This window comes from Ambystoma mexicanum, chromosome 6p, assembly GCF_040938575.1.
Source record: "Ambystoma mexicanum isolate Mex_15411 chromosome 6p, UKY_AmexF1_1, whole genome shotgun sequence".
NCBI lineage: Eukaryota > Metazoa > Chordata > Amphibia > Caudata > Ambystomatidae > Ambystoma > Ambystoma mexicanum.
This window is the reverse complement of record NC_090935.1, coordinates 1,058,890,827-1,058,911,044: the sequence shown is the minus strand read 5'-3', so window position 1 is coordinate 1,058,911,044 and position 20,218 is coordinate 1,058,890,827. Positions and strand designations below refer to the sequence as shown.

Sequence of the window (20,218 nt, the reverse complement as noted above, 5' to 3'; positions counted from 1 at the left end):
CTCTCTTTTCCACTTTCCGTTCTAAACCTTTCTACTGCCTTAAGCATTGAAGGTGTTTTCCTTTTACTTTCCTCAATATCCTATTTTCTTGGAATTGTAGCTGATGGAGTCTTTACCTGTAACCATCTCGCAACCACTGGCGGGGCCACTGGTGAAAAATGAGGTTCATACCCAGCATCTGTATACCTTTCTGCGGGCGATAAAGGATAGCATCCACACGGGGGCAGTGCAGAAGGAATTCCTGCACCATCCTTTTTTGGCCCTTATGCTGAGTCTTTAACATTATGGGCCCCACCCCCCCCCCTTTCTCATACATCCTCTATAGCTCTAAGATGTTTAACCGCTTCTCTTACTTTGAACCCTTGTGCCTTACAATTAATAAGGTATGCAGGTCCCCTCAGTAGACCAAGAATTAAGCATTTTACCCTTCATTTCCTGCAGCCATTCCCAAAGGTACTTTAAAATCTTCACCTTATAGCCAGGAAGTACCTAACACAAACAATTCAGCGGAGTCTCCATACTCCAACTGAATTCACCCAAAATGATTTCCCAAAAAATAACACTGAAGTTTTATATGAAGGGAAGCTTTTGACGTTGGGATCTGTATATAGGCCTTGTACAAATGGGTATGGTTTTTTAACACGTTAACAGATTGTTTAAAAACCATGAACGGGGACAAGATTGTTTTGGGTGGTGATTTTAATTGTGTTTTAGATGCTTCTTTGGACAGATTATCAGAATGTAGATTTTCAGGTTTGAAATTGAGTGGTGTTTTTAACAGTTTTCTAGATACATTTGATTTAGTGGATAGTTGGAGATTATTACATCACAAGGATAAAGAATTCACGTTCTACTCTCCAGCTCACGATTCTTACTCAAGATTGGACTATTTGTTGGTGATTGACACATTGACACATTGATTGATGATGTTGTGGGTGTTGATATAGGTGAGAGATGTCTTTCGGACCATGCATTGGTAAAACTAAATGTTGATAGGAAAATGGGTACTTTGAACACAGATAAATGGAGATTAAAGACGTTTATTCTGAAGGATGAGAAGGTTTGTGAGGAGCTGAATGTTTTTATTGACAACTTCTATGGGTATAATTTGAACTCTGCAGATGATCTGGTGGTATGGGATGCTTTCAAAGCTGCCATTCGGAGAAAATTGATTAATTGGACTTCCAGAAAGAGAAAAGAGGGGGAGAAACAGATTAAAGGTCTTGAATTGAAATTAAGAAATATGCACTATCTGGTAAGAGAGGGGATAGGTTGGGAGTTGATGAGACTAAGAATAAGTTGAAGGTAGTTTTAGATGAACAGGTTGAAATAGGTTTGTATTTTATAAAGCAAACGTTTTGGGAGGAAGGGGATAAGAGTGATTGTTTATTGGCTAATAGATTGAAGGGTCTGACTGAACGGTCGTTTGTTCATAAGATTTCAGATAATGCTGGGAACATTATGGTTAAAAGTAGAGATATTTGTGATTTCTTTAAAACATGTTATGCTACCCTATACTCAGAGAATTCTCAGTCTGACGAAATGATGCTGATTAATTTCTTTGCAAAAATAGAATTGCCGGTTTTGTCTGAGGAAGGGAGAGAGGCCCTTGATGCCCCGATTTGTGAAAGTGAGGTGAGTGAAGTAATTTGTCTCCTTAAGGTTGGTAAATCTCTGGGTTTTGACGGGTTGCCGGTTGAATTTTATAAATCCTTTAGTATGGCGTTAGTCCGAAGATTGTGCAGGCTCTATAGTCAGCTTCTTTCAGAAGGGAAATTATCTCCTTCAATGCGGGGGCAGTTATCACTCTAATTACTAAACAAGGAAAGGACTCAAACAAATGTGGTAGTTATAGACCTATCTCTCTACTAAATGCTGATATGAAAATGTTTACAAAGATTATGGCTACTAGATTACAGAAATACATTGGGGAGTTGGTAGATTACTCACAAGTTGGTTTTATGAACAATAGATATGGATACAATAATATTAGAACCTTACTGAATAAAATTGGCCTGTCAAAAATGGAAGTGGATGAAGTTATGATTGTGTTTTTTGATGCCGAAAAGGCATTTGACTGTGTCAATTGGTCTTTTCTAAATTACACATTGATTCGGATGGGTTTTGGTCCGCAATTTCTGAATATGGTAGGTGCTCTGCAATATGATATCTCAGCTAGAATATGGGTTAATGGGATAATGTCTAATTCTTTCAAACTGTTTAGGGGAACTAGATAGGGTTGTCCACTTTCCCCCTTCCTGTTTTAACTATTAGGCAGGCGAGAAATATTCGTGGATGGAAATTGAAATATGGTGAGGTAAAGGTGTTAGCATATGCTGATGATTTAACGGTAGTGTTGTCAAATCCGGTTGAAGGGGGAACTTTACTTCGGAGTATTTTACAGGAGGTGGAATGGTTATCGGGCTGTAAGGTTAACTGGGGAAAAACTGTTGTTTTTCCTTTGAAAATGAATCCAATGAGTAGAAGTTTGTTAGATTGGGATTGTCAATGGGCAGAGGTTTTGGTAAAGTATTTGGGTGTGTATTTGGTGCAAGATATAAGAAGGACAGTGATTTTAATGTGGATAAATTGAAAGAATCTTTATTGAAGGATATACATAGATGGGATAGATTAACTTTGACTATATGGGCAAAAATGAATGCAGTTAAAATGGTGTTGCTTCCGAAAGTTTTATATTATATACTATCTCTTCCCCTAAAATTCACTAAAAAAGTATTGAAATGCATTGATAAGATTTTTATGGAATTTTTGTGGGGAGTGGGAAGAAAACCGAAGATTCCAAGATTCATTTTGGCACGCAGTGTTAGGGATGGGGGTTTTGGCTATCCATTATTGGAAAACTACTACAAGGGGTTCCTTTTAAAAAAAGCTTATTATTATTTTAGGGAAGATGGATATTCGGATCCGTTTTGGCTTCGGATGGAAAAGGAAAAGTTTAACCCGTTACCCATTGACTGTTTATATTCGTATGGAAATCTACCAAAACCCAGGTTAAGTATTGAGGCGTTAGAAGTTACAAAGTCGAATTTGGTCTCATTGATTAAAGGGTGTGATGAGAATGTATTCCTTTATAGCACTGCTTCCATTTGGTTGAATCCGGGTTTGCAGATTGAGAATAAAATGTTGTATTGGAAAGGATGGGCTAACAAAGGAATTTTGAGAATAGGAGATGTGTGGGGAAATGATCGAATGGTTGCGTTTGAGGATCTTGTACTCCGATTTGGATTGAGTAATAGGGAAATTGAAAGGTATAGATGTTTGAAACAGTTAATGTTGGAAAGGCAGCAAATGCTCAGTGAACCGTTGAGTGACAAACCACAAATGTGTATACTGTATGGTGCTAGTCCAAATGTAATCTCCACATTTACTAAATTGATACCCGTACAGGAATGTATGCAGGCTTCATGGGAATGAAGTGGGTGACTGAATTGGGGAGTGATTTATCGGAAAAGGATTGGGTTAATGCTTGGAAGGTGACAGTGAGAGATAAAATCGATTTGAATGTAAGATTTATTCATCAACGAATTTTAGGGCGCATTTATTGGACTCCCGTGAGGATGAAGGCGAGGGGCTTGATAGATTCGGATTTGTGTTGGGGGTGTAATCATTTTAGAGGATCTTATTTTCATATGTTGTGGGAGTGTGAAAGAGTACTTGCCTTTTGGAAGGATGTTCTGTATCCAGTGGATCTAGTGCTGGTGATTCATTCCCTCGAACTTTTGAATCTGTGATTTTCCTCTCAAACGAAAGTAGAAGTCTGAGAATTTATGGTGCTTATGATTCGATTAATAGGGCATTGATGATAGCTATAAAACATATTATGAAGGTATGGAAATCGTGAAAAAAAACACATGTTGATTGTTGGTTGGTAGATATGCGCATATTATAAGGACACGAGAAGTCTTGTGCTTATCGGCTTCGTCGAGAGACTGAATATTGTGAAAGTTGGGAATCCTTTATTGCTTTATTTGGGTAAAGTATAAGTTAGTTGGTTTGGTAAATGATAGGGTTAGGGTGGGAGTTGGTGTTGTGGTGTTATGTTTGTGTGTATATGTTGTGTGTATTTTTAATATATGTTTTGGGTATGGGGTTGGAAATTTGGATGAGGTTTCATTGCTATATGGTTGATGTTTTTGTATTTAAAAGAATTGTTGAAATATTGTTACTTTGGTGATTCTCACGAATGTAGTTAAGGTTATTTATGAGTTAAAATTAAATAAAGATGATAAAAAATGCATTACCTACGCCATCCAGATCTGTTCAGCCTTGAGCCACAAGATGATCAAGGACAGCGTTGGCAGGAGTGGGTAGATGAATTTGAGGAATTTCTGAGGGCAGTGGGAAATCAAGATGCTCCAAACAAATTAGACTTCTTCATAAATTTAGTGGGGAAGGAGTTGAAAAGTGTCATCAAGTACCATACCAACTGAAGAAAAAACAACATATCAACTTCTAGTTACTGCCATCAGTGGACGATTAGTAATCCCTCCCAATAGAGATTACGAAAGCTATATATTTAATCAATGCATGCAGGCCCTACATGAAACAATTGCACAATTTGTGCTACGACTACAAAGGAAAGCAACATATTGTGAATTTGCAAACTTTAGTGACAATGAGGCATTAAGATTGAGAGTAATTGAAGGATGCATATCATCACAATTTTCAAAAACATCTCTCCTCTAAAGGATGTCCTAGAACTGGCAAGAGTGTATGAGAGAGTTGATACCCAGAGAGCAAATATTGAAAACCCCAAAAAATTAGACACCATTGCCACCATTGCCGCTTTGCGAACGAACGTACAATGACAAACTCGATATTCAGGCATATCACCTCTCCAGGATTGGTGGAATAACAGCCGTAGAAACCCACCAGAGAGACAATTTTATCGATGCAGATTTGAATTCCCACATAAAGGCCAATGCCCGGCCCTTAGTCAAATATGTATGCAGTGTGGCCAAGAAATTTTTTTTCAAATCATGTGTAGAGAGATCCCCGCTGTTACCAACATACAGGCCCTATATACAGTAATTGCCGAATAGAAGATATGACGTGCAGAACACGTCCAACACAAAATTGTTCCAAGAGAGAGACAAAATAGAGCCTAACCTTAACAGGAGCGCAACAACGTATCAAACAAGGCGAGGATTTATCAGGGCAGTGGAAAAAATGCAGTTGGAGATAACTGAACATACTAGTCAAGAACTTGATCAGAATGTACATCCATACCAGAGGGTAAGTCAAGATCAAGAAAGAGAAATGCTGTTGGGGGATCCTTATGAAAATCCGCCAATTGAAGAGGAACATTTAAATGCGGATCAGTATCAAGAATATGATAGATATAGTAGAGAATATGTTAGACTCATCTATGATACCTCTGATGACAGGGTCGCTCTGAAAGTGACAGTAAACATAGGTGGACAACATATACCATTTCTTATTGGCACGGGAGCCACTGTAAACGTGATGAGCGATAAGATCTATGAAGACATAGCCAGCATATACCCCTTACAACCATCACAAGCCCACATTTTTCAATGGGGTACAACTCAACCCTTAACATCTAAAGGATAATTGTGCTGTGATCTAATTCATAAAGGACATTGTGTATCTGTTAGTATGCATGTTATAAGCAGCCCAGCAGTAGTAAGGTGTCTCCTCGGCTACAAGACTGCTACTGAATTACAACTTATTGGTATACACTATGATCAACCTGAAATAATACAAGGGTTTCGTCCACAAACTCAGGACTTGCAGGCCTTGTCAAAGAGAGAATTAGATATGGAGGGACTAAAAGACAATTTTACAAAACTGTTCCAAGGTGTGGGCAAACTGAAGGGGAGTGTCATACATCTACACATTGACCCTACTGTTTGTCCTGTCCCACAACATCCCCGACAAATAGCATTTCATCTCCAGGCAAGAGTTTCTCATGAATTACAACTACTTGACAATGATATTACTGAGAGAGTTGACGGTCCTAGCCCATGGGTATATCCTTTGGTAGTGGTACCCAAGGCGGATGGACGTCTTTGTCTATGTGTAGATATGCGAATTCCCAACATTGCGATACAAAGTGACAGACATTCTGGGCCTAATATTGAAGGTATGATAATCAGACTCAATCAAGCTACCAGATTTTCAAAGCTGGATTTGAATCAAGGTTACCATCAACTCGTAACTGATCCTGCATCTAGGCCCATCTCTACATTCACAACTCATGAAGGTCTTTTACGATACAAGCGTCTTAATTTCGGCATTTCTTCAGTGCCAGAAATATTTCAGGAAACAATCAGGCGACTCATTGCACCTGTTATAAATGCTATCAATTATAGTGGTGACATTTTGATATTTGGCATTACTCAGGATCAGCATGATGAAGCACTAAGACAAGTTTGTATTATCCTGCAGGATAATGGACTAACTCTAAATGGTCCATAATGTGACATAAATAAACGCGCCTTTGGTTTTTTGGTCACATATTTTCTGATAAAGGGATCAAAGCAGATCCAGATAAAGTTAATGCCATTATGAGTCTAAAAGCACCACAAGATGTGACAGAACTGCAGTCTCTCTCGGAAATGGCAGGTTATTGTGCTTGATATCTCCCGAATTATGCAATGCTGACCAATCCACTCAGGCAACTGCTTAGAAAGGACTCTGCATTTACATGGGATGAAACCTGCCAAGATGCTTTTAATGCAATCAAGGATGATCTGACTAGTGATCGACAACTTGCATACTTTAATCCTGATTGGGATACTGAGGTTACAGTGGATGCCAGTCCGGTTGGCCTGGGTACTATTCTGGCTGAGACGGATCCAAAAGGAAGGCGTGACAGACGCATTGTGGCATATGATAGTAGGGCCTTGAACACCATTGAACAAGCGTACTTGCAGGCTGAGCGAGAAAGCCTTGCTGCAGTCTGGGCTTGTGAGAAGTTCCATCACTTTGTCATCGACAGGTCATTTGTTCTTGTCACGGATCATCAAGCTCTTCTGTCACTTTTTGGAAATCCTAAAGTTAAAATGCCTCCACGCATAGAGCGGTGGGGTATACGCCTGCAAGAATATGACTACATCATTCGTCATAAACTGGGGAAGGAAGCTAATCCTGCAGACTATCTCTCTCGGCATCCTGATGGGATGCCTGAAGTTGCAATGCAAAGGGAGGCAGAGGAATATATAGCATACTTGTCCCTCAATGCCCTTCCTCCGGCCATCACAAACGAGGTGTTTACGGAAAAGAGCAAAGCTGACCCCATATTTCAAGCAGCCATTCAGCTCACTAAGACCAATAGCTGGAGATGTCTAGACACAAAACAATTCTGAAATGAAGAGGTGGATAGAAGAGATTTGTAGAGATTGGCAAGAATACATAGTGAATTGACTACAACTGATCAAGGGATGTTACTCCGGAGAAGTCGATTAGTGGGTCCAAAAAGTTTGAGGAAAGCTCTTGTTATTTTAGCACATGAAGGACATTGAGGGATTGTAAACACAAAGAAGATGTTAAGGAATCAGGTGTGGTTTACACACATGGATACAATCGTGGAAGATGCCCTACAACACTGTGTGGCTTGCCAGGTGACAGCATCAAGTAGGCACCCATGCCCACTTCAAATCGTGCTGATGCCTGATGGACCCTAGCAGAGAGTTGCAGTTGACTTTTATGGGCCGCTAGAAGAAGGTGCCCATTTGTTGGTGGCGATAGATGAATATTCACAGTTTCCACTAGTCAAACATGTGATATCCATGGCATTTCACCATGTGGTGACAGTGTTGGATGAGTTGTTCAGTGAGTGGGGTGTTCCCAACACAGTTAAAACTGACAATGGCCCTCCTTTCCAAGGACAAGAGTTCAAAAGGTTTGCAACTCACTTAGGTTTCAGACATCAGAAGATTACACCTTTATGGCCACAAGCAAATGGCATGGTTGAACGGTTCATGGCCACAATAAAGCGAACACGTCAGAAAGCTGCCACAGATCTTATGTCTGTGCTCCAAGCAATTTCACAGATGCTAAGAAGTTATCGGAACACACCACATGAAGCGACTGGGCGCACTCCTGTTGAATTGATGATACAATACAAGCCTAGAACCATGCTTCTGCAACTGGAGGACTATACTCCTGCTGAAGATGAGATCAGAGAAAGAGAAAATGAAAAAAGGAGAAGATCTAAAGAATGGACAGATCGCAAGAGGAAAGCTGAAGAACACCAGATACCAGTGGGTGAGACCGTACTGGTTCAGCAGAGACAGCGAAGGAAGTTGGATCCTAGATAAAACCTGTTCCGCTAGGGGTCAAATCAGTTAAAGGACCTATGGTTACTGATGTGGGGGAAGATGGTGAGATACTAGAAATGCCTCGTTCTTTCGCAGGATGTTTCAGGACAATGACGATTTGGATGAACTGGCACAAGATAAGAATGAAGATGAGGAATGGTGTGTTAGTACACCTGGAGGTTCTGGGTATTCCTCATCTTGCTCGCCGAATCCTAAAGTTCACAGGGCAGCGGCAACCGGTCAGCCCCAGAGGGTTATCCACAAGCCCTCATGTCTTATTGAACAGATGTAGATCTGAACATGCTGCATGTATGGATTATGAACTTAAATGATAAATAAGGGGCGGTTGTTGTGGTGGAGTGGAATTGGAATGTGGCTTGGGGAATGTGGAATGTGGGGGACTGGAGGCTAACGGTTGGTTAGTTGGAGTTAGACAATAAATGAAGACAGAGCTACACAGTGTCTCAGAGTTATTATTAATATTATAACTCTTATATATATGTAGTCCAGAACATAACAATATCGACCGCACATTTGACTCACACCAAGATGATTCTCTCTTGTCTTTTTTGGTCTGGTCATGCAGAGATGAAACCTTTCATTGCAACACTGAGTAGGTGGATCAGGACCACAATTGTCTTTGTTTATTTTGATGTGAAATATTCGTGTTCACGCAGGGGCCTGAGTGGCTCAGAACCCTCCAAGGCCACCTTCAATGTTGTCCGCTTCAATGACATCTGCATGGTGGGTACATGGTCCTCGCTGAATACTTTCCTATTCTACTATAAATGATATGTGGGCCCACCTTGTCCAAACTTCGCGTCAGCGTTTCTGGCTTGCATTCATGATTGAGCTTATAAAATTTCACATGTGATTTCAACTTTGTCTGAATCTGTCTTTTTGGGCAATATCCAATGTGCTGCTTCCAACCTCTCGTAGTGTAGGGACTGGGATGAGGAAGAGGGATAATGGGACAATGCCTATATTAGTCTTGGGTAATCCCATTACCCTGAATCCTACTCTTCCTTGTCCTAGTTCTACAATCCATCCATCCTTCCCTAGGTGGATATTGTATTTTACTTTTTGGTATTGCAGGACGTTTTGTTGGATTGTCCCAGCCCTATAACGCACTCCTAATCGTGAGGAGTCAGAAGGCCATATGGGATTAATTATTAAAACATATTTTTTCTGTTTTCAAACAGGGCACTTGTCCCAGAGGCAGGATGCCCCATGATATAAGGACTGGTACAAGGAAGAGTAGGACTCAGGTTAATGGGATCACCAGTAAGTAATCTAGGAATTCCCTTGAGATGTTCTTAGCTAGGTACAAAAGGATCATTGTATTTGTGCCCCTTTTAACTAGTGAGAAGCATAGTGGTGGCCAAGCTTTGTTTATTCCAGTTAACATTCTAGTTGGTTGCTGAAACACAATAGAATATTGAACCAATACTCTTCTGGGACATTTTCTCCAGTTCTTACCATCTTTGTTCTGTATTATTTGCACCTGGAATCTGTTTTGCCGTTAGGATGGAAACAAGCATTCAAGAAATTGTGTGTTTTTCCTTTGCAAGTATACATACATCCTAATTTCCATTCATAATCCTTGAATTACTGGCATTCTGATGAGGAGCAGAGGGGTGCCACTCAAGGGGATAATTTCCAACATTTTAACAAAGTTAAAAAAGAATTCTAAGGATTATTAGTGTTCCTCCAAATACTAATGAGTTCATTCATTTCTTTATTGTTATTTCAGTTATGAAGGAGATTCTCTCAGAATTTGGAATCCAAGGTGTGAGCAATGGGTATGTTTGCATGAATGAAAACCTGTCTATCTCCAGTAAAGTTTGAAACCCTTCAAAGCAGATCACTCACTTGTAATGTGTGCATTCACATATTCTAACATTTGTCAGTAGATATGTTGTCTATTCCACAAATCTGGCACAATTTTTGGTAAAAATCACAAATGTGACTTTGCTCTTGTTAGGCAAGTTTGGATGCAGTAACCCTGTGGGAGACTACACCAGCCTTGTCCTCTTGGTAATAGGTAACCCAACTATTGGTATAGGTCTGTACTACACAAGCTGGTAGAGTGACTGAGCAGCCTGACGTATCTCAAGAGGGGTAAATGTGAGCTGTAGAGATGTAACACTGAGAATCACAATTACAAGTATCCATATAACACTTATACTCACGGTTTTCTAGTAAAATAATTATTTATTTATTTAACAGTCAGTTTTAAATAAGCCTTCTTTAAACAGGGCAATATGCAACAATACAAAATACTCTTCATAACACTTTCTCAGAGTTACACTTCCTACACCCTGAGGCAACTTCAATTGCTAGGACAATGCTTGGCATTAATATATCACTTTTTATACTTAACACAAGTCTAAGGTTGTAGAAAAGGAAAAGGTTAGGGAAAGAAAAAGGTTAACAAAGTCTCAGAGCATGTGAATACTTTTCAATCTCCTAATAAAGTCTAGATTAGATCTTTCCCAGAAATACAAGTTAAACTTATGTACCACCTATGAGGGACAGTTAGAACCAAAGTCAATGGGACAGAAAAGTCTGCAGGGAGCCGGGACAGCCAAAGTCAATTTGAACAATGTCTAGGGAGCTGAGGCACTTCTTTCTGGTTACAGTCTTGCAGATCCTGGGTTCCTGGACCTCAGTCGTGGGGACAAGAGGGAGGACGTCAGGAGGACTCCTGCACTGCAGTTTGAAGGTTGGCGGCGGCTACGGGCTCTTTTCAATTCAGCAGCACTTTGTGGTTTCAGCTACCAGTAAATAGTACCACCGCGGATGTTGGACACTTGATGGGCTTCCCTTGCTTCAGGGGTCCAGCACGCTATTGAGGTGGCTCAGGCTTGGGTCGTCCTTCTTCGGGAGGGTTCTCAGGATCTTCCTGGAGCTCTGGTCTGGCTTAAAAATGATGCGTGAGATTCTAGTTCTCCTGACCCCTGGCACTTGGTTCCAGCAGCAGCAAAGAAGTACAGCCAGCAGGGTGAGGTTTTCCAGCAAAGTTCGTCTTGGGGTTAGTTGGTCCCACCAACCCAAGGGAAGAAGTCGTCCGTTCCGGGCTTCTCTAGTCGATAAAAAATTGGAGCTTCAGAACTGCACCTGGGCTTCACCGAGCAATCCAAAGATCCAGGAGGGTGCAGCAAGCTTCTCTTCCAGTTTTGTTCATCTGATGTTTTGTCCAGTGGTCGACTCTGCCTTCTGTTCAAGGGACCTTGCCTTTTATGCAGGTTTCTCCCATTTATGCACAGCCTAGCTGTCACTCACACAGCAGGGTAGCTGTCCTTCAAGGACAGCCAGCCAATCAGCGCTTGGTGCATTCAGGTAACCAAGGAGACTAAGGACAGGGAGTTTCGGGCACCTCCATCGCTTCCCGCCCTGCCAGACACACTGGAGCCGGAGGCGGGTTTCAGCACTGAAGCCTGCCAAAGGCAAAATGAACAAAAGGATTGAACCTGTTTTGGCGTGCAGAGCAAAACCCAAGAAAGACCACACTAACAAGAAATGGTGAAAAAGAAGACCGGGGCCATTTTGACAAAATGGTCATGCATGGATGCTACACTGCAGTTGAAGATTCAGCCTGCGGTTAAAACGCACAGTGGTAGGAAAATTAAACCACGGCCACCAGCCATTAAATGTAGTGAGGGTAACATAAAAAATGTTACATGAGTAAGTAGGAAAAGGGGCTACAAAGTAACCGCCCAGTACTTCCACATAGGAAAAACAGGAAAGTAAAGCCAATTTCACTTTACTACTCTTCAGAACAGTAGTTCATCCAAGAGAAGGTATTTAAACCTTATGAGAAATCCAAAGGATTTCTCTGGGACACTGCAGGGAAGGTGCTGTGTGTCACAATACAAAAGTCAGATGCCTATGGAGTTTGTCAGACTCCAAAAACAAACAGAACGAAGAGTCCAAATCAGATCAAAAATACATGAGGGAGTGAGAAAAAGTTTTTGCTCCAGGATAAACATTAAAAGTCCTACAGTCCAGCAAAAGAGCTGGGGGTCTCTAAGGTAGAGGGGAATTATCACAGAATTGAGAATTCTCCCTAACAGCTCTCTAGGAGACAACCTGCTTACATCCAAAGAAACAAGAATTGGCAATGCACTGCCTTAATGGTAATAACTGACCACTGATGGTAGCAGCTGAAAAATGGTGCGAGTAACTGGGCATATAATAGCAGTGCCTGGGAAATGCATAATACATATACACAAGCCAAAACTGTTGGCTTTGTAAAATGCTTGTTTTCAACAGGGCTTCAGCGAAGGACTTGCATAGTGCTTTTAAATCGAGTGGCTGAAGGCAGGCCTGCTGAAGACATTTGTATTACACCAGGGGTGCCTTTACAGCTCCAATTAAGTCATTAACTTTCAGAATGCTGCTTCATAGAACAGTGGCAGGCACTTCAAGCTCAAAATTTGATCATAATGCTTGATAAACCTAGCTCCAAAGATCCTAGGTGGATGTGTTTTGGACGATGAGGTGCAGGAAGTGGGTGGGAATGGCCATAGGGATTAACATGACCAAGGGCAATCAATGAGTGTGCAAGTAAACAAACAACACCTGCTAGCATTGTTTCCCTCCTCACGTGACATTTCTCCCTTGCTGTACTCTAATGCAATAGTTTTGGCTTATAGGTGTCATGAAAGCACCACCTAATATTCTAAACTAATAATGGAAATAACATATTTTGCAGGACAATAGTAATTCTCATGCATATTTACATTTGAATTTCATTGAATTACCTAGAATGAAACTAGTAGATACTTGCTTTTTGATTGAAGGATAAAGGCCTTTCTTAAATGTCAGAATTTAAAGAACTTTATGTGGAAGGACATCAACTAGTCCAGGTTTCTGGGAAAAGAAACATCATTCAGTTCACTTTTAGCTTGTAGATCTTTTTCTGGAACTTCTCAAAATCTGTTTGTCCATCTCCCAACTGACATTTTAGTAGGCTGACATTCGGCCATGCTCATTTTCTTACCTTCCCTGAAAAGTGGACATTTCAGATATACTCATCATGTTTCTATTGGACCTGTTTTCTGTGAAAGTTACTCAGGGAAGAGTCTCTGGGGGTTAAAGGAGGGAAGTGATTTTTTTCTTCTAATGTGAATTTGTGTCTATGTCTCTTGAGACTCTAACATCTTCCTAAAACTGGCATTTTCATAGATTATCTAATGGGTTTCTAATTTCTTAGATATCTTCATTGATTCTTCCTGCAACATTCACCTCACCAGTATCTCAGTCTCAATATTAAAGATCACTCACTAATCACAACCATTCTTTATTTAAACCAAAGATGAACATAACATTCTCCAGCATTGGATCTTTCATGGATTCACATGCTTAGAATATTCCCCGTCGTCAGACTGGGAACCCCAACTGAGGGTTCCCAGTCTGATGACGGGGAATATTCTAAGCATGTGAATCCATGAAAGATGCCAATGCTGGAGAAAAGGAGTTACAGGTAAGAAACGATTCCCTTGCCTACTAATAAATTAGGGGTGAGTATTAAAGGTGTGGGGAAGAGATGACTCAGGCGAGGGAGATGAGAGTACAGGAGAAACGAAGCTCACACAATATAATTTGAAGAGTAGCCAATGACAGAGTCTGTTGATTGCAGCGCAATAAATAGAATAAGACTGAACAGACATGTAATTTTATAGGTTACAATGTGAAAACGAGAAGGAAACTGAATCCTAAGAATAGACACAAAAAGAATGGGTTACCCCACTTCTTCCTCTGATGCCAACACATTTCTGGATGAACATTTAAATCAATAATAGTTCATTATTTAAGTGTTCAGACCACGTGACGCTTCCCAGTGCCCAGAGCTCAAAGAGAAATGTCAGCATTATTTGTGCCAGCCATCTAAAGCTGCACTGACCTACTCATTAATGTACTATGAGTTCTATCAACCCAGGTTTCATAAACTGTAGCCGCATTGCAACCTTGTTGTAATGTCCAAGCTGAAAAGAAACCGTTATGAAAAAGAAACTTAATTAAAAGAAACATCAAACAACGGAATGATGAAACGTAAAGAGAAACAGATGAAGAGATTAAAGATATTTATTTACTAGAGGTATTACATATATTTTATTTGAGGAGCCTATCGCATTTGGCCTGCAAAGGTTTACGAAACTGTTCATTCATTTAGTATGCTTGCCTAAACGAGTGTCACTCGTCACTAATTCCTGAAATCCAGTAGTGGAATGTAAAAAAAAATCCTTTATTACTCTCAGCTTTCTCTTATCTCATCGGATGTCTGTGTTTCAATTATTCTCCATTTCAGCACACTTCAGCGCACTTCTATAGCGCACTTTATTACATTATGATGTGATTTAATTGGTTGGCGTAAAGTAATGTTTGTTTCCAGTTCATCAAATTGTCTCGGGCACTAATGAAAGAGTGGCCTACAGTTGCAATGGGCTATTCATTCCTTTTTTGACAGGCGGTTTGAATAGTACCCAAGGGCGAGTTTAAAAAAAAAATGTGATGCAAATTGTGCAATTTAAAGAATATTTATTCAGCAACACTGGTCAAACTACTAGCCAAATAGTGAAGTAACTTATCAAACTTGCCCACATTGGTACAAAAAAGTGGCCCACTTCGATGCAAAAAACTGGCCCACACTAGCATTTTGAGTTTTTGGTTCGCCATTGCCCTATTACCCTATAGGCCAGTGCCAGCCTGGAGGCCAAGGTCTTTCAGACCCACGTTACTGTATAAACTGATCAGGTGTGTTACGGACAAAGGATTGCTTAGAGAGCATGAATGACGATATGATGCCCTCAGTGGGACACATTGAAGGAGTATTCAGTTGACATGGTAACTAGACGTTGATATCAAAGATGGACTAAATATGAATTAAAAGATGTATTGTGTGGTAGGAGCCGGGATATTTCTGCCAGAAGGCCTAGTAATGGTTTAGGTTTTGAATCTGTCAGCGAACTAGTGACCTATAAAAGTGGGAGATGTGGAGGGCGGGTCAGGCTACAGCAGTCAGTTCCCCATAGATGTAGGATGCTATTTATTTTCTTGTCTTGCAAGACACCAATAAATCTGTCTTTGTTGGCCATCATACAAAGCTTTGTGAGCCTGGTTTCTCTGACATAGTCTAGGTAATGGCCTTATATCACTCTGAACGTGTCTCCTTTATTCTGAGATTGTAGGGACTTGCTCGAGAGAGGCCACATTTGTCATTTGACTCATGCATGCTGTGGCTAAAGTTCTGCCAGAGGATTTTCAGTACCATAAAGTATTCTTTCCCCACCATTGCATCTCTTACCAGCCAGGTCTTTTCTGGGTCTGATAGTGAGTCCTGATCATCGACAGTGTTAAACAACATCATGTTAGATTTCCCTAATTGGCGATATAGATATGCCAATTGACTCCTGAATTTCGGCATAGATGCTACAGCCCCAAAGCATGTGACCTGGGACGGCTCATGGTAGATTACTGCCCCAGCACTTATCCTTGTCTGATATACCCAGCCTGGGCATGTTTTTAGGAGTCCAATAAACACTCTCCGCTATTTTCTGTTGGCAGAATATTGTTTCAATGCTCATGCCAGCCTTCCTGGTGCTGTTTAATACCTTGTCTCATTTTTCTTCATCAAGCTCAGTTCCCCAGGCTGATCTGATTCTGTCCAGGCATGAAGACCTTCTCGCTGAGATGTGTTTATAAATCGTTGATACTAATAGTTTGCCTGCTCCTTTTCTTGCTAACGTTTTACTAGATGTATCCATAGAGATTGCTTCTATATAAGTTGAAGCACACAAGCATCGAGAGCTTCTTTTACCTTTGTACATTGTACCCTTTCTTCAGTGGATAGGCTGTGGGTGATGTGCAATTTACTGAATGGCAGAAGTTGGATCTTGTCTATTTCTGCTATAGCATTGTAACCTTGTTTGCCCTGCAGGGCCCCCATTAATCATTTGGTTCATCCACTTTTAGGATGGGGTTTCCTAATATTTGGGAACAAGGGATCAGAAATCTGTGGGAGCCTGTTTTTTAACATGGTTCTTTATAGGCATTCTTTGTGCACAGTATTAGGTCTGACTAATTGGCCTATTTCTATTTCCTTGTTTGCTGCAGCGTTGCCTGAGCCCTGTTCTATCGTTGTCCTTGAGGGGTTATCTTCAGAAGGACAATTAAGTTCATTTTGAAAGATAAGAATCTTGATGATATCCCCTTTTGCGACCGGAAGTTCCATTTTGTCTGCTGATAACAGAGCCCTTCTTTTGGCTTCTCAGATGAATCACATGGCTTTGCTTTCGAGGTGCCCATAAGTGGAGGGTTTCAGCATTTTAGGCAGACCATCAAAGTGATTATAATAATCTCTGAAGCGGATACATTTAGCCTGGCTCAGACATGAAGATTCAGCGCCCCCCTCTTTTTATATCTGCTGTTTGTATGTCTTTGTTGTAGGACTGTATGATAAAACTATCTTTCAGGAGCCGAGGCCCAGATATCTTCTTCGTTGACTATCATAGAGATGGCCACCATACTTTATTCGTCCCAGTTGATTTGAGCACAGAGCAGGACCCAAATGAGTTTACTTGATTAAAAAGTTTGGTGAGACATTCTTACAGTGGAGAGAGCATAAACAACACGTCATCTGCAAATGGCAGTAGTTTGCCTTCTGGATTTCCCACACAAACTCTGTTTGTTTCTAGTGGCTCTGAGAAAGGTGGCTTGTGGTTCCTGGGCTGTGGCAAATAGAATCAGGAATATGGGTATACCCAGACGTGGGTCCTGTGCCTGCTGGGCCTAGAAACCCAAGCTACTCCTCACTCATGAGGCCCAACAAGGCCGAAACATGTCTGGGGATGCTTGTGGTCTCGTGCAGAGGGGATGTGACCTAGCGGTTCTGGCTGGACTGCCACTTTTGGTTTGGAATGGGACCAATTGGGATTTGCATATGGTCTTTCCCCTTCTCTAATCTAAGCTAAGCCTGGCGCGCAAAGGGCATCGTTTGTTGTGGATTAGAGGAGCTGTTAAGCTGTGGCTGCGACCCTTCTTCACCCCCCCACCTGCCCTCTGACAGCCGTTGGAGGATTTGAGGTGCCTGCCTGTGAGGAGAGAGCCGTGCAGGCTCGAGCGCTGTTGCGCTAGTTGGCTCCGCCCCCTGCCCGCCCTCTGTGACGACATCAGGAAGTGCAATAAGACCTGCCCCCGGACACCCTTGCGGCGCTAAGCCCGGCGCGCAAAGGGCATCGTTTGTTGTGGATTAGAGGAGCTGTTAAGCTGTGGCTGCGACCCTTCTTCACCCCCCCCCACCTGCCCTCTGACAGCCGTTGGAGGATTTGAGGTGCCTGCCTGTGAGGAGAGAGCCGTGCAGGCTCGAGCGCTGTTGCGCTAGTTGGCTCCGCCCCCTGCCCGCCCTCTGTGACGACATCAGGAAGTGCAATAAGACCTGCCCCCGGACACCCTTGCGGCGCTAAGCCCGGCGCGCAAAGGGCATCGTTTGTTGTGGATTAGAGGAGCTGTTAAGCTGTACAGGTACTGCCTGGCTACCAGCTGCGGGAAGCTATTGAGGCGAGAGGTAAAGAAGACCCCTTTGAGACAATGAAGTCAATCCCGATCTCAAAGGGTATACAAGGAACAGGACTAAGAACACGCCTGCAGGTAAGAGAGAGATTCGCTTCACTCCCAGAAGTTAATGGGAGCCCGGTGCAAACCCTGAGACCCACGATGCTAAAACAAAGCCGGCTACCATTTGGCACTGATAAAAGAAAAAGCCTATGAGTGGGAGACAATCAATCAAACATGGAGAAATCACCCTTACATTCGGCGGAAAACGGTGACAATCTGTGGTTGGCACCTAATTCTCCAGAACTATCCATGGCATGTACTATCGCCACGGAAAGAGAAATCACAAAAACTCTCTCCCCTCCACCATTTCCAGGCCAGGTAGAGGTGGTATTTGATGGGATTTGCGAGAGGAAAGAATCTGGACAAAACATTCTACAACCCAATGAAGTAGCTGAAATAGCAATTGAGGATTTTCACAAGGGGAAAGTAGCTCCACCTGCGGAAATATCAGCAGGTAAGGACACTAGCTCCACACAGGGAAAGGAGATAACAAAGCCAAACCAACTGTCAACCAATCCACTTGTAGACGCGATAGGAAATCAGAAGGCGCTACAAACAGAGGATGAGGCCCTCGGAATAGTTCCTAAAGATGGAATAGGAGTGGATCTTAGTGATTCAATAATTCAAGAAAGCCTGGATATGAGTCTAGAAAACCCTACAAGATCATTAGCGGCACAACTCAGTCCTGGCGTGGCCAGTATTGTAAACAGCCAGCAAACAGTAGATAAAGCTGACAAATGGGACGTGCTGGAATTGGGACTTATTGAAGACGCTCTGCTGGATTCGATCAAGCAGAATAAAAATACTGACCTCAGAAGGACTTCAATGATAATGCAAGACCCAATAGACATTTTTCAACCAAATAGGGAAGAAAGGACTAGTCCCACATTGAGGAAATACACCACAGCAGCGAGCCCAACAAAGGAGATGGGGAATCGAACTGAAAAGCCCCTAAAGGAAGTAAATAAAGGAATTCTTACCGATAACCACGACACAGGATCCATTAGTTCCCGCCTGGGAGGGCGGAGGCCGTTAGAAAGATTGAATAATAACTGTACAGCAGACACTGCACCGGCTAGCTTGAGTAATCTTAGCCTGGCAGATAAAATCATGCAAGACATCACTATAATAACGGATAAAATAGGAAGAGAAAAAAGAAGGAGTTTCTGCCTGATCAATGAAAAAATGGCTGCTTTGGATAAAGAACAGTTTGAGAATACCGTCATATCTCCTTTTGGCCTTCAAGAAAGTATGACAGCCCTGAAAGGAACTCACTTGCCACTTAGGGACGACAGAAATAAAACTTTGCCAGTGGCGAGGGTGAACGAAGACATGGAAAAGGTTGAAGTAAGAAAGGATCACATGGGAAGTAATCTAGCCAGCCGTTTAAACTGGGAAGAAGAAAACAGGCCTACAGGACACAAATGGGACAAACAGATTCTAGAGATTATAACTGAGGCCTGCAAAACTGAAAGAGAAAAAGATTTGAACCATATTGAAAAAGTGGTTATGTCCTCGCTAACCATAACATTAGCCCCTTTTCTTAAGCTCTATGAGGAACTTAAAGACTCTGTTCAAGAGGTAACCATCAGCAACACTCAAATAAAAGAGAATCATGTTAAAATGACCTCGGCCCTACAGAGCTTAAATGAAAGAACAAACAAAGAAGCTGAATTAACTCAAATTTGGCAATCTCGCCTCAGTGACCTAGCTAGACGTGATGCAACTGATAAATCTGTATTAATGGAAGCTGTCCTGGAAGACTGTAAATGGATGAGAAGCACCCATAAACTTAACAACCAAAGGCATAAGGAGGACTGTCCTGACACAAAGCCTAAAGAAAGCAAGGGACCAATGAAATTGAAAAAGGACACAACTAACCTCCCGAATCAAAAGGTACAACAACAGGAAGAGGTGATCGTGATCCCGTCCGGGATAAAGGAGACTAACAAGCTGAACTCTACAAATTCAGAACGATCTTCTTTTGCAATATTTGCAGTGGCGACACCGAAGGATCCGAATCAACGAAATGGTAAAGAGATTACGAGTGTATTGAATGAAAAAGGGAAAAAACCCAAAAATGAATCCCTCAAACGTAAAGTAAATGGTTCAAGAGCCTTTTTGAGAAATCTAAGAACTCCACCAAGAAGAGAAAACACAAATTGTGCCAAGAAACCTAGAAGAGAGATGAGTATGAGTCGACATATAGGGTCCGAGGGACTAAAAAATCAAGAAAAGGAGTTAAGGGAAGAAAGCAAGGAGGATCCAGAGCAGCAAGCGAATTTGAGTGACCT

The 20,218-nt window shown here is 41.7% G+C and overlaps 1 protein-coding gene across 1 annotated transcript in view; it reads left to right on the top strand.

The window, feature by feature from the left end:
* LOC138510182 (kelch domain-containing protein 3-like) overlaps positions 1-20,218 on the top strand; it is a 1,131,537-nt gene that overhangs the window by 773,404 nt on the left and 337,915 nt on the right. Inside the window, exon 14 of the mRNA XM_069625668.1 lies at positions 10,060-10,108. Within this exon, the coding sequence (XP_069481769.1) occupies positions 10,060-10,108 (49 nt within the window). The remainder of the gene's footprint in view (positions 1-10,059; positions 10,109-20,218) is intronic.